Raw genomic sequence first — 12,635 nt, 5'->3', positions numbered from 1 at the left:
ACAGGCATGAGCCACCTTGCCCGGCCATATCAGCTCTTCTTAAGTACCTTTTATTCCTTGAGTTTTAGTAGAACTGACTGTAGCTCTCCTCCTTACCAACTATATGATGCCTGGCAAGTTGTCTAACCTGTCTTAACCCAGTTGCCTTATCTATAACAAGGGGAAAATTATTGAATCTATTTTAAAGAATTGTCAGGAGGATTAAATGAGAAAAACACTTAGAATAGTGCCTGGCACTGGGTAAGCACTCAGCAAATGTTAACTGTCATCATCATGTTATTGTTACAGAAGGAGTTGTATTCTGGAAAAGTCACTCAAACCCATTTAAATAGGCAAGAGGATCGCTTGAACCCGGGGGGCAGAGGTTGCAGTGAGCTGAGATTAAGCCATGTCACTCCAGCCTGCCAGCCTGGGCGAGGAGAGTGAAACTCTGTCTCAAAAAAAGAAAGAAAGAAAATGTTTTTGAACAATATGAAGCCCTATAGACTGGTTACAGAAGTGTAGCATTTGTTACAGATGTTAACAGTAACATGTACAACATGTATAGACTACATGTTGTTTCCCTTATAAATAAAAGACATGATTTGACTTTAGAAAAGTCAGTACTCAGCCATGATTTCACATCTGTGATGGTGGAGGAGCTGTGCTCTGCACTAGGAATTTGCATTGAACAGAAGCTCTTTTGGAGCTTAATGGTCTGTTGGGAAAGACACAGTAAACAGTAGTAACAATAAAACGAGATGTGTTCTGTCTTTGGGAAGGTACAGTGTCACCAAGTCAGTTGTGATGGGACTTATCTCCTATCTTTTCACTCAGTATGGGAATATTTAGAGCTGCCCACGGGCCTTCACTTGCTGGTCTGCAGTTTCCCAGGTGGTACACCGGGGTTTGCTCCTGTTTCACGCTCAGTGTGGTTCTGTGAGGGAGCCTGATCTGGACTCTCACAGGCCAGGCGTTCCTTAGACCTCACATCAGCTTGAAGGTAATTTGAGTCTGCTATCTGCTCTCTCCAACCTTTAACTTAGAAAAAGCAGGCCTGTTTTTACTAACCCAGAGGACATTTGCCATATGGCAGGTTAGGCAAGAGATGATAACTCTGGTTAAGGAGACTCGAAAAGGATTTTCTGATCAGAAGGAAACTAAGCAACCCCTTTTGGCCAGAATAATTGACCTTGGTAATGGTTACCAGGGAAGGCATTTGGATTCCATTAGAATGCATCATGAAGCATGGAGAGCTTCAGGGCTATCCTGTTTAAAATGTCGAAGCCAAATAAAATTTGGAAGTGGAGTTTCTTCAAATCCTCAAGGAAATTACCATTTGGATTTTTAGAAAGCCTTGAATATTACAATGGAATCATTAGGCCAGGATCTAAGAAAATTGGCCTGGGTCTTTCAGATATCTGGCTGAAAATGGCAGAGAGTATAATAAAAATAGGAAATAAACGGATATTTATGTTTTTGATGCTGAACGTTTGGCAGGCCGCCATCGTATGAATTGTTAAGTTATGACACTAGGATGTTTGCGAATGGCTGGTAACTTTCGCTAAATAGCATATATTTCTCTAGGTTTATGGTTTCAAACGTGAGATCTGTTGAAATATATATATATATATATATATATATATATATATTTTTTTTGAAGTCGGATTTTAAGAGGGATTTTTCTTTTTTTCCCCGTTGGAGTGCAATGGCGCGATCTCGGCTCACCACAACCTCCGCCTCCTGGGTTCAGGCAATTCTCCTGCCTCAGCCTCCTGAGTAGCTGGGATTACAGGCACGCGCCACCATGCCCAGCTAATGTTTTGTATTTTTAGTAGAGACGGGGTTTCACCGTGTTGACCAGGATGGTCTCGATCTCTTGACCTCGTGATCCACCCGCCTCGGCCTCCCAAAGTGCTGGGATTACAGGCTTCAGCCACCGCGCCCGGCTCTGTTGAAATATATTTAGGTCACTCATATACCTACTGAAAGATACTTCTAATTCATAACATATACAACTTGAGTTTTTAGGCATTCTCATTTTATGTGGAAAATGCTTTGAAGTTTAAACTTTTTAACCTTTTTTTTTTTTTCTCTTTAGGAAAATAAAGCAGCCAACACAGACCATTTAACCACGGTACTCTACCTCCAGTTTGCTATTTGTTCAAGTTTGCAGAACTTGGAGAAAACAATTTTCTGCCTGCAGAAACTGATTTCTTTGCATCCTTTTAATCCTTGGAACTGGGGCAAATTGGCAGAAGCTTACCTGAATCTGGGGCCAGCTCTTTCAGCAGCGCTTGCGTCATCTCAGAAACAGCACAGTTTCACCTCAAGTGACAAAACGATCAAATCCTCCATTCCACACTCGGGAAAAGACTATCTTTTGTGTTTTCCTGAACCCTTGCCTGAGAGCTCTTTATTTTCTATGGAAGCAAGTAGCAGAGGTAGCCAGAAAAATGAGAACGCTCTTGCAAATATCCAAAACTGTACAGCAGAAAAGAGAGAAGCAGTGCTGCTAGAGACTCAGCTTAAAGCGTGTGCCTCTTTTGTACGAACCAGGTAAGCGAAGGGACGCTTAAGCAACACGTGGTGATCAGCTCAGAGGAAAGGCTTTCTTTTCTTTCTTTCTTTTTTTTATATGGAACACTTCACGAATTTGCGCGTCATCCTTGCGCAGGGGCCATGCTAATCATCTCTGTATCATTCCACTTTTAGTATATGTACTGCTGAAGCGAGCACAGGAAAGGCTTTATTTTCTAATTTTAACCTTCTAAAAGTTCTAGGCTAGACATTTGGTATATAGTTTTGAATTTTTCCTGTGGTTGTGTTGAACGTTTGTCATTCTAGTATGTAATACTCGGAAACAGAACTACATTTGTTGAAGTACACCACCCATGTTGGCTGGGGGTGGTGGCATATGCCTGCAATCCCAAACTTTGGGAAGTTGAGGCAGGTGGATCGCTTGAACTCAGGAATTCGAGACCAGCCTGAACAACATAGTGAAATCCCATTTCTACTATTATTTTTTTGAGACGGAGTTTCACTCTTCTTACCCAGGCTGGAGTGCAATGTCGCGATCTCAGCTCACTACACCCTCTGCCTCCCAGTTCAAGCAATTCTCCTGTCTCAGCCTCCTGAGTAGCTGGGATTATAGGCATGTGCCACCATGCCCAGAAAATTTTGTATTTTTAGTAGAGATGGGGTTTCTCTATGTTGGTCAGGCTGGTCTTGAGCTCCCGACCTCAGGTGACCCACCCACCTCAGGCTTCCAAAGTGTTGGGATTACAGGCGTGAGCCACCATACCCAGCCAATAACAAGTACTTTTTATCTTTAAAGTATAAGACTTTGAGGGAAGGGTAGGGAGAATACACTTGGCCAGTTCTATAAATGAGAGAAGCAGCAGACTCTTTCATGTTTCAAATGGTACCAAAGAATGTGCAGATCTTTTTTTTTTTTTTTTTAACTCAGGAGAATTCAAGGAATATTAACAGTGAGGCTTACTGAGAAGTGGTATCTATTTGGCAAATTTTATTTTATAATTTTTTTTTTTTTGAGATGGAGTTTTGCTCGTTGCTCAGGCTGGAATGCAGTGGCACAATCTCAGCTCACTGCAACTTCTGTCTCCAGGTTCAAGTGATTCTCCTGCCTCAGCCTCCCAAGTAGCTGGAATTACAGGTGTGTACTACCATGCTCAGCTAATTTTTGTGTTTTTAGTAGAGACGGGGTTTTACTGTGTTGGCCAGGCTGGTGTCAAACTCCTGACCTCAGGTGATCCACCCCCATCGGCCTCCCAACGTGCTGGGATTACAGGGGTGAGCCACCGTGCCCAGCCCTATTTGGCAAACTGTAAATTGTATTCAGTGGATGCTTATTTAGCATTGACCATGTCACTGTAATTCAGAGGCACATTGAATGACAACTGTGCGCCAGACATTTGCTTGGTGCTAGGATCACAATGATTGTTTAAAAAGCAGTCCCTTTCCTTACGCTGCTCACTGACTTAGGGAAATGGTATGTCTAGCCAGTAACTGACAGCACAGGTGCTAAATAGTCTATCAGTGCTGTGAACAGAATTCTAGGCGGACCGATGTCAGGGAGCTGTCGGCGTGACCGAAAGCAGGAAGCTTTTACAGAAGGGATGATGCCTCTGCTGAATGGTCCCAGTAGGAACCCTTGCCAGTTGACCACTGAGTGCTGGATGATTTGTATACATTATTTCATTTTAATCCTCACGACTCTGGAATACCTATTGGGATCCCACTTTATGGACCAGGAAGCCATTAAAATCATTTCCAGAGTGGTGCAGCTGTGAAGTGTAGGGCCAGGATTTGGAGCTGATCTCTGATTCCAGACCCTGTGTTCTTCCAGGTTATCTTGCTCATGCCACGTTACTATTCCCCATGTGGGAAGAGGCATGCTAGGTAAAGAGAAAGAAAGCATTGCCCAAAGGGGCAGAGGATCCATTCTACAACAGTGCTGTCACATTGTCTGGTGGTAAGAGCAGCACTGGTGGTCAGGGCTCGAGGTAGGCTGTGGCCACAGTGCCAGGGTGGCAGAGGAAGTAGGAAGCAGGACGTTAGCATCAGAAGTGGTTTTGAAGAGTTTAGTAAATTGCTGATACTAAGGGAATGAGCCTGGACTCTTCCACTTGCCAGCTGTCTGACCTTCACACATTTCTTGAACTCTAGTTTCTAGTTGCTTAACCTTGACAGATGGACAAATGGGGAAAATGCGTGCTTCTTAGGGTTGTATTTAAAGTACTTAATGTCCTACATGGTATGTAGTAGGCACTTGATAAATGTTAGCTATTAGTACTTTTCTTTTTGTTGTTTTTTTGCGGGTTTTTTTTTTTTTTTTTGAGACCAAGTTTTGCTTGTCGGCCAGGCTGGAATGCAGTGGCGTGATCTCGGCTCATTGCAACCTCTGCCTCCTGCGTTCAAGCAATTCAGTTCTCCCACCTCAGCCTCCCAAGTAGCTGGGATTACAGGCATCCACCATCACGCCCAGCTAATTTTTGTATTTTTAGTAGAGATGGGGTTTCGCCATGTTGGCGAAACCAGGCTGGTCTCGAACTGCTGACCTCCGGTGATCCACCCACCTCAGCCTCCCAAAGCGCTAGAATTACAGGTGTGAACCACCGTGCCAGACCCTGTTTTTCTTGTTTTTATTGTTAGCACAAGATGTTTAATGTCTCAAGGGTTTGGTCGTTGTGCCGAAGGCCTAAAGAGTATTTGCAAGTTTTAAATACAGGAGCATGTGATAAGGCCTGTGATTGAGAGAGAGAGCTCTGGTGGCTGCGATGCTGGATTAGAAGGAGGCGCTAGGGACACCAGTGAAGAGGTTGTGGACTAATTAGTGGAAGGGGATGAGGGCCTGACCTCGGCTGGTGCAGTGATTAAAAAAAAAAAGAAATGGATGTCACTGCGGGATAGAATAGACAGGACATGGTGACCAGCAGAGTGTGTGGGAAGGATGAGGGTGGGGAGAATGGAAGAGTCTCTGCAGTCTCTCCGGGTCACACAGGTGGATAGCAGTGACTTTTTGCTGAGATAGGACACATGGGAGGATGAGCAGAGCTGATTTGGGTAAAAGGCAACGATTTTAGGATCGAAATACCAAGACCCAGGTGCCTGTGGGTTATCCAGAGGGTGGAAAGCAAGTTACATCAAAGGGGTCACAAAGGTGAATGCTTCCCGAGGCTGGGTAGGTGATGTCAGCAGGTCAGACTGAAGCAGATATAAGGTCGTTTTACCCGTGAGTCAGGTCAGGCTCCTTTCTGAAACTCCCCACTGGCTTCCCATTGCACTTACATCAATACCACCTTTCTTTCCAGGGCCTGTAAGGTCTGATTTGAATTGGCTCTTCCTTTTCTCCCCCACCTCATTTACTACACATTTTTCCCTCTGGCTGTGTTCCAGCCACAATGATCTTGATGATTTTTAAGCATACCCAGCTGGTTCCTGTGTCAGAGCCCCGTTCTCCCTGGCCAAGCCCTTGCCCCCAGATGTTCTCCCACTGGCTGCTTGTCAGGTGGCTCGTAGCTTGCCTGGTATCTCCGGGAAGCCTTCCTGCCTACACTGCCCCATCTGAAGAGGACACTGTGTCCACCCTGTCTTGGATTTTTTTCATAGCACTTGTCACTACCTGAAATACTTAGGTGTGGTCTCCCTCCTCCCATTCCACGGGGCTGCCAGTATGTTTTGCTCTGCAGTAGCTCTCAATGCCTAGTGTAGTATCGGGCACATTCCACAGTATGGAGAGCCGAGTGCTTCTGGGCATTGCAGTAGGTACCAGTGAGAAAAACGGGGAAAATCTGCATATTCAGTATTTATTAAAAAACAGAAGGAGCCAAAGGAGGAGGACAGGAGGAAATTAAGTGAGAGGGGAGACCAGCTATGATCATGACGGGGATGTCAGTGGTAAGGTATTGCAAAGTAGTTGTCAGAGGGTCATCAAAGCTTTGGCCCTGCTTGGGGTAATTGAAGTGTGCTAGCGAATCTAATTAGTCCTTGCGGTCAAGTTGCTGTGGGGTCAGCGAGATGGAAGGGTCACAGAACACTGACTTCAAAGGAGCAAATCCCCGGCGCGCCTGTGCGAGAGGAGTCTCTGATTGGGAGGCTCATTCATTTCACTCCAAATTACTTACCCTTTCAATCCCTTGACTTCCACGGGAAGCTCTTTTGAGGTGTTGCTCTCTAAAGATTTCTTTGAGCAGTTTTTCATCTTTATATTTTAGAAAAGATGAATCTCCAATGTAACGTTGGGCAATTTATTCGGAGTCGGAAGCTTTAGGGATTCAAATGATAGTTCTAGTGAGGATGGGTACCTGCTTTTTAACCTAGTGAGACTCGCAGCCAACTGAATACTTGGGCTCTCTGAACGTTTCCTTGCTGCTTTCCTTTATCTGGAAGCGTTGGGACTTTTCCCCACACATTGGGACTTTTCGGTTTTTCAGGCTTCTGCTTCAGTTTACCCAACCTCAGCAAACATCGTTTGCTTTGGAGAGGAACTTAAGGACTCAGCAGGAAATTGAAGATAAAATGAAAGGGTTCAGCTTCACAGAAGACACTTTGCTGTTGATAGCCGAGGTGAGTGTCTCCCTTGGGTTTATGTGAAACAAGACATCATAGCTATTTTCCCTGGCTCTGATAGCATTTTTGAGAAAGCGGGGCCAAATCTCATCTACTGAAGGACTTGTCTCCCTCCTTTGTGTGCCTTTTGATCACTCAGCAGTCACCAAGGTGACCTCTTGATCGGCATTCCCCTGCAGCGCGGGATGCAGGGGCTGTTTCATGTACTTGTCAGTGCTTGTTAGCACCTGCCGGCCTGAACATCATCAATGCCCAATAATTGTTTGTTTCAGGGCTGAATAAACGAATGAATGAATGCTCACATTTGTGCAGCAGTTCTAATTTTTTTTTCCCCTCCATTCATCGTAACAGCTTGTAAAGATGAGTAGAGCTAGAGTTGAGGCTCAGAGAGCTTGTGACTTGCCTGCGGTCAGAATATTTCAGTGGCGGAGCTGGTCTGGAGCTCATGTTTGCCAGCTGCAAGTTCATTTTCGTTCTGTTCTACCCTGTTACTACTTTGATGGTTGTATAGAAATTCAGAGGTCAATTTTTTGAAAACTTACATTTAAACCTTCATTGGCTTTTTTTTTTTTTTTTTTTTTTTTTTTTTTTTTTTTTTTTTTTTTTTTGGAGACAGAGTCTTGCTCTGTCGCCCAGGTTGGAGTTCAGTGGCACAATCTTGGCTCACTGCAACCTCTACCTCCCGGTTTCAAGTGATTCTCGTGTCTCAGCCTCCCGAGTACCTGGGATCACAGGCGTGCGCCACCATGCCCAGCTAATTTGTGTATTTTTGGTAGAGACAGGGTTTGCCATGTTGGCCAGCCTGGTCTTGAACTCCTGGCCTCAAGCAATCTACCCACCTCAGCCTCCCAAAGTGCTGGGATTACAGGCATGGGCCACCATGCTCAGCTTCTTCCCTTTACTTCTGAGAGGCTACACTAGTCTGTTTTTCTCCTGTGTTTCTTAACATTCCTCTGCCTCTTGGGACTCAGCTGGCTTCGTGTGTAGTAAGTGATGGCACTCTCTAAGGATTCCCTTGGGCTCTCTGTGTTCTACTTTTCTCCCACAGAAAGCATTACTACACCCCTAGGGGCCATTGTCACCTCTCGGTTGATTACTCTCCAATCTCTAGTCTCATCTCTGGAGCATGTCTCACATCAGATGAATTGCCTACTGGGTGGTTAACCTGGGGTAATTATTGATTACTCTTCTGTCACTTCAAATACAAAATGTCTAAAATGGAAATACTCATCAAAACACTTCCTGTAATCCCAGCACTTTTTGAGGCTGAGGTGGGCAGATCATCTGAGGTCAGGAGTTCGAGACCAGCCTGGCCAACATACTGAAACCCCATCTCTACTAAAAATACAAAAGTTAGCTGGGCGTGGTGGCACATAACCTGTAATCCCAGCTACCCAGGAGGCTGATGCAGGAGAATTGCTTGAACCTGGGAGACAGAGATTGCAGTGAGCCAAGATCATGTCACTGTACTCCAGCCTGGGCAACAGAGGGAGACACTGTCTCAAAAACAAAACCAAAAAACTAAAAAACACTTCCAGTCAGTCTTTTAGTTCCCCCAAGTTCCAAATCCTCCAGGAAGCTTTCCCAGAATGCCCTGCTCTGTGGTAATTTCTCTTTCGTCTGAGCTCAGATAGTGATTGCTTAAATAGATAGCTCTTTGGGCCCTAAAAAGACATAAGAATGTACCTTATCTTTTCAACCAGATTTTAGGTTTCTTGTAAGTGATAGTATGTTTTGAGCATCTTTGTATTCTTCACCATGCTCGATAAATCTGTTGGTTAGGTGGAAGGGTAGTTTTCTTTTTTTGAGATGAGTCTTGCTCCGTCGCCCAGGCTGGAGTGCAGTGGCGCTATCTCAGCTCACTACAACCACCTCCCGGGTTCAAGTGAAGAGTAGTGTTCTATCTTGTCAATGCATGTGGTATACCTGTGGAGCTTTCTAAAAACATGGAAAATGTCTGGGTCCTTCCTTGTTAGGATTGTAATTAGGATTATAATGTATATTTCGTTTTGCACTTTTTTTTATTTTTTGAAAGATAAGATCTCTCTGTGTCACCCAGGCTGGGGTGCGGTGGCATCATCTTAGCTCACTGCAGTCTGAAATTCCTAGGCTCAAGTGGTCCTTTCACCTCAGCCTCCCAAGTTCATAGGATTACAGGCACCCGCCACCATGTCCGGCTAATTTTTAAAATTTTTGTAGAGGCAGCATCTCATTCTGTTGACCAGGCTGCTCTCAAATGGCCTCAAATGATCATCCCGCCTTGACCTCCCTAAGTGCTAGGATTACAGGTGTGAGCCACCATGCCCGGCCTTTATTTTGTGCTCTTAATTTTAGTTAACTTGTGATAACATAACCCCATATTCTTAAATATTCGTTGATCACCTGCTTTTTTTCCCCCTGTTTATAATTATTTGAATAGGATCCAAATAAGGCATAGATACTAAATGTGATCCTTTTGTCGCATACGTCTTTTTTATTCTGTAAAAACTGCCCTTCTCCCTCCTTCTCTTTTACTCTGATAAAATACATAACTTAAATTTGCCATCTTAATCATTGTTAAATGTACCATTCAGTGGCATTAAGTACTAACACAGTGTCGTGCCACCATGACCACTATTTCCAAAGTTTTTCATCACCCCAAACAGAAACTCTACCCCTTAAGCAATAGCTCCCTATTCCCTTTGCCCTCTACCCACTAGTAACTTCTAATCTGCTATTTTTCTGTATGAATTTGTCTATTCTAGAAAGTGGAATCATACAATATGTGCCCTTTTGTGTCTGCCTTATTTGACTTAGCGTAATGTTTTGAAGGTTTATCCATATTTTCGCATTTATCGAAACTTCATACCTTCTTACAGCTAGATAATATTCATATATGTGTACATATCTCATTTTGTTTATCCACTCATCTGTTGATGGAGACTTGGGTTGTTTCTACCTTTTGGATATTTTGGATATTGTGAATAATGGTGCTGTGAACATTAGCATATAAGTATGTTCGAGTCTCTTGTTTTGTTTTGTTTTGTTTTGTTTTGTGTTGAGACAGAGTCTTGCTGTCACCCAGGCTGGAGTGCAGTGGCATGATCTCGGCTCACTGCAGCCTCTGCCTCTCGGGTTCAGGCAATTCTCCTGTCTCAGCCACCCAAGTAGCTGGGACCACAGGCATATGCCACCACGCCCAGCTAATTTTTATATCTTTAGTAGAGACAAGGTTTCACCATATTGGCCAGGCTGGTCTCAAGCTCCTGGCCTCAAGTGATCTGCCTGCCTGGGCCTCCCAAAGTGCTAGGATTACAGGCGTGAGCCACCGCACCTGGCTAAGTCTCTGCTTTTAATTCTTTTGGGTCTATACCTAGGAGTGGAATTGCTGGGCCATATATTATTAACCCTGTTTAATTTTTTAGGAGCTGCCAAACTGTACATTTTATTTTCTGTTTTGTGATATTTACCTAACATTATGACATGGGCATGACCCTATATCCTACATATTATTTGAATACATAATTTTTAATGAATGGATAGTAGTCAATTTTTGGACGAACTATATGTAGTTCCCTGTGTTGAACATTTAACAAATACTCAGTACCTATTTTAATAAATCCTGGCAAGAAAATTAATGTGTGCATTTGTACCTTTTGGAGTAGATTATTAGAAATAGAATCACTGGATTTAAATATATAAACATTTTAAAGACTTACAGCACATTTCCAAATTGTCATTTAGAAAGGTTGCTTCAGTGTATATATCCTCCAGCAATATGTGAAATCATTGTTTTTACTACCCTGATCCTGAATATGAGATTGAACCACGTGTAATCAGTTATTTTGACCTGTTAAACCAGCAATTTTATATAATTTAACTTAATATTACTTTAAAAATTGGTAGCTTGGTAGGTAAAAATGTCATATTTTTAGCATTAATGTTTATTTATTTGATTACTATTAAGATGAACAATTTTTTCATGTGTTTATTGGCCATTGGTATCATGTTAAATGCCTAGTCATGATTTTGCGTCATTATTCTTTCTGTTTTTCTTGCCAATTTTAAGAACTCTCTCTATATTAGACTTAAGTATCCTTCTTTTTTCTTTTGAGATGGAGTCTTACTCTGTAGCCAGGCTAGAGAGCAGTGGCACGATTTTGGCTCACTGCCAACCTCCGCCTCCCGAGTTCAAGTGATTCTCCTGGCTCAGCCTCCAGAGTAGCTGGGACCACAGGCATGCGCTACCATGCCCAGCTAATTTTTGTATTTTTCCTAGAAACGGGGTTTCACCGTGTTGAGCAGGATGGTCGCCATCTCTTGACCTCGTGATCTGCCCACCTCGGCCTCCCAAAGTGCTGGGATTACAGGCATGAGCCAACTCGCCTGGCCAACATTTAAGTATCCTTCTGTATGTTACCATTCTTTTTTGAATTTTTTGTTTTTTTTTTTTTTTTTTTTTTTTTGCATATGGAAGTTTAAAATGTTTATGTGGCTGAATGTTTGGCAGATTTTTTGATACCTGTAACTGTTGTGCCTGCCTCTTCCTCTTTTGGGAATAGTGTGTTGCTTGATGTTACTATTATTTACTTATCTTTTTTTATTTTTAAGAAAGGCGTTTTTGGTATTTTATCCCAGATTTTAAAATACTACATTTCATTGAATTCAGGAAATCATCAATTGTAAGCATATTATTTGATATATCACTAAAAGAAAAATAAGATAGCATTTACACTGTCACATAAAACGTCACTCAAAAGATTATCAGATACATCTTTTTTTTTTTTTTTTTTTTTTTTTTTTTTTTAAAGACAGGGTCTCACTCTGTCTCCCAGGCTGAAGTACAGTGACACAATCATAGCTCACTGCAGCCTCCAACTCCTGAGCTCAAGGCATCTTCCCACTTCAGCCTCCTAAGTAGCTGGTACTGTAGTTGAGTGCTGCCATGCCCAGCTAATTTTTTTTTTTTTCTTTTTTTTTTTTCCCAGCTAATTTTTAAAAACTTTTTGGCCAGGCGCAGTGCTTCACACCTATAATCCCAGCACTTTGGGAGGCCAAGGTGGGCGGATCACTTGAGGTCAGGAGTTTGAGACCAGCCTAGCCAGCATGGTGAAACCCCATCTCTACTAAAAATATAAAAATTAGCCAGGCGTGGTAGCACTTGCCCATAGCCCCAGCTACCCTGGAGGCTGAGGCAGGAGAATCGCTTGAACCCAGGAGGCAGAGGTCACAGTGAGCCAAGATTGTGCCACTGTACTCCAGCCTGGGTGACAGAGTGAGACTCTGACTCAAAAAAACCAATTGTTTGTAGGGATGGGGATCTTGCTCTGTTGCCCTGGCTCCTCTCTAATTCCTGGCCTTAAGCAGTCATCCTGCCTCGACCTTCCAAAGTGTTGAGATTACAGGTGTGAGCCACCACACCTGGCTCAGATACATCTTGATTTCAGAGATATTAAAATACAAAAACAAAAAATATCTTAGAACTGACGAAATATCAGCTGTTAGTAAATGCTGACTGTTGCCTAGTGAAGCTCAGTTCTCATTGGCAATTTTCTCAAACAATGTGTAATCTTTGAAGACTTAAA

At 43.1% G+C, this 12,635-nt stretch overlaps 1 protein-coding gene and 1 non-coding gene across 4 annotated transcripts in view; one reads left to right on the top strand and one right to left on the bottom strand.

Annotated features, from left to right (window-relative positions):
* CUNH8orf76 (chromosome unknown C8orf76 homolog) overlaps window positions 1-12,635 on the top strand; it is a 52,295-nt gene that overhangs the window by 8,857 nt on the left and 30,803 nt on the right. For all 3 annotated transcript variants that reach the window (XR_004261193.1, XM_032252983.1, XM_032252971.1), the window contains 2 exons: window positions 2,081-2,538; window positions 6,936-7,068. Coding sequence is in view for 2 of the 3 variants with exons in the window: in XM_032252983.1 (XP_032108874.1) it covers window positions 2,081-2,538; window positions 6,936-7,068 (591 nt within the window). In the remaining variant the exon portion in view is untranslated. The remainder of the gene's footprint in view (window positions 1-2,080; window positions 2,539-6,935; window positions 7,069-12,635) is intronic.
* LOC116535956 lies at window positions 2,612-2,718 on the bottom strand. Its single transcript, XR_004262408.1, has one exon. It is a non-coding gene; the product is annotated as a U6 spliceosomal RNA (small nuclear RNA).

This window comes from Sapajus apella, unplaced genomic scaffold, assembly GCF_009761245.1.
Source record: "Sapajus apella isolate SASKATOON/1434 unplaced genomic scaffold, GSC_monkey_1.0 scaffold3, whole genome shotgun sequence".
Taxonomy (NCBI): Eukaryota; Metazoa; Chordata; class Mammalia; order Primates; family Cebidae; genus Sapajus; species Sapajus apella.
The sequence above is the reverse complement of the archived record's forward strand: the minus strand, read 5'-3'. Positions and strand labels throughout refer to the sequence as shown.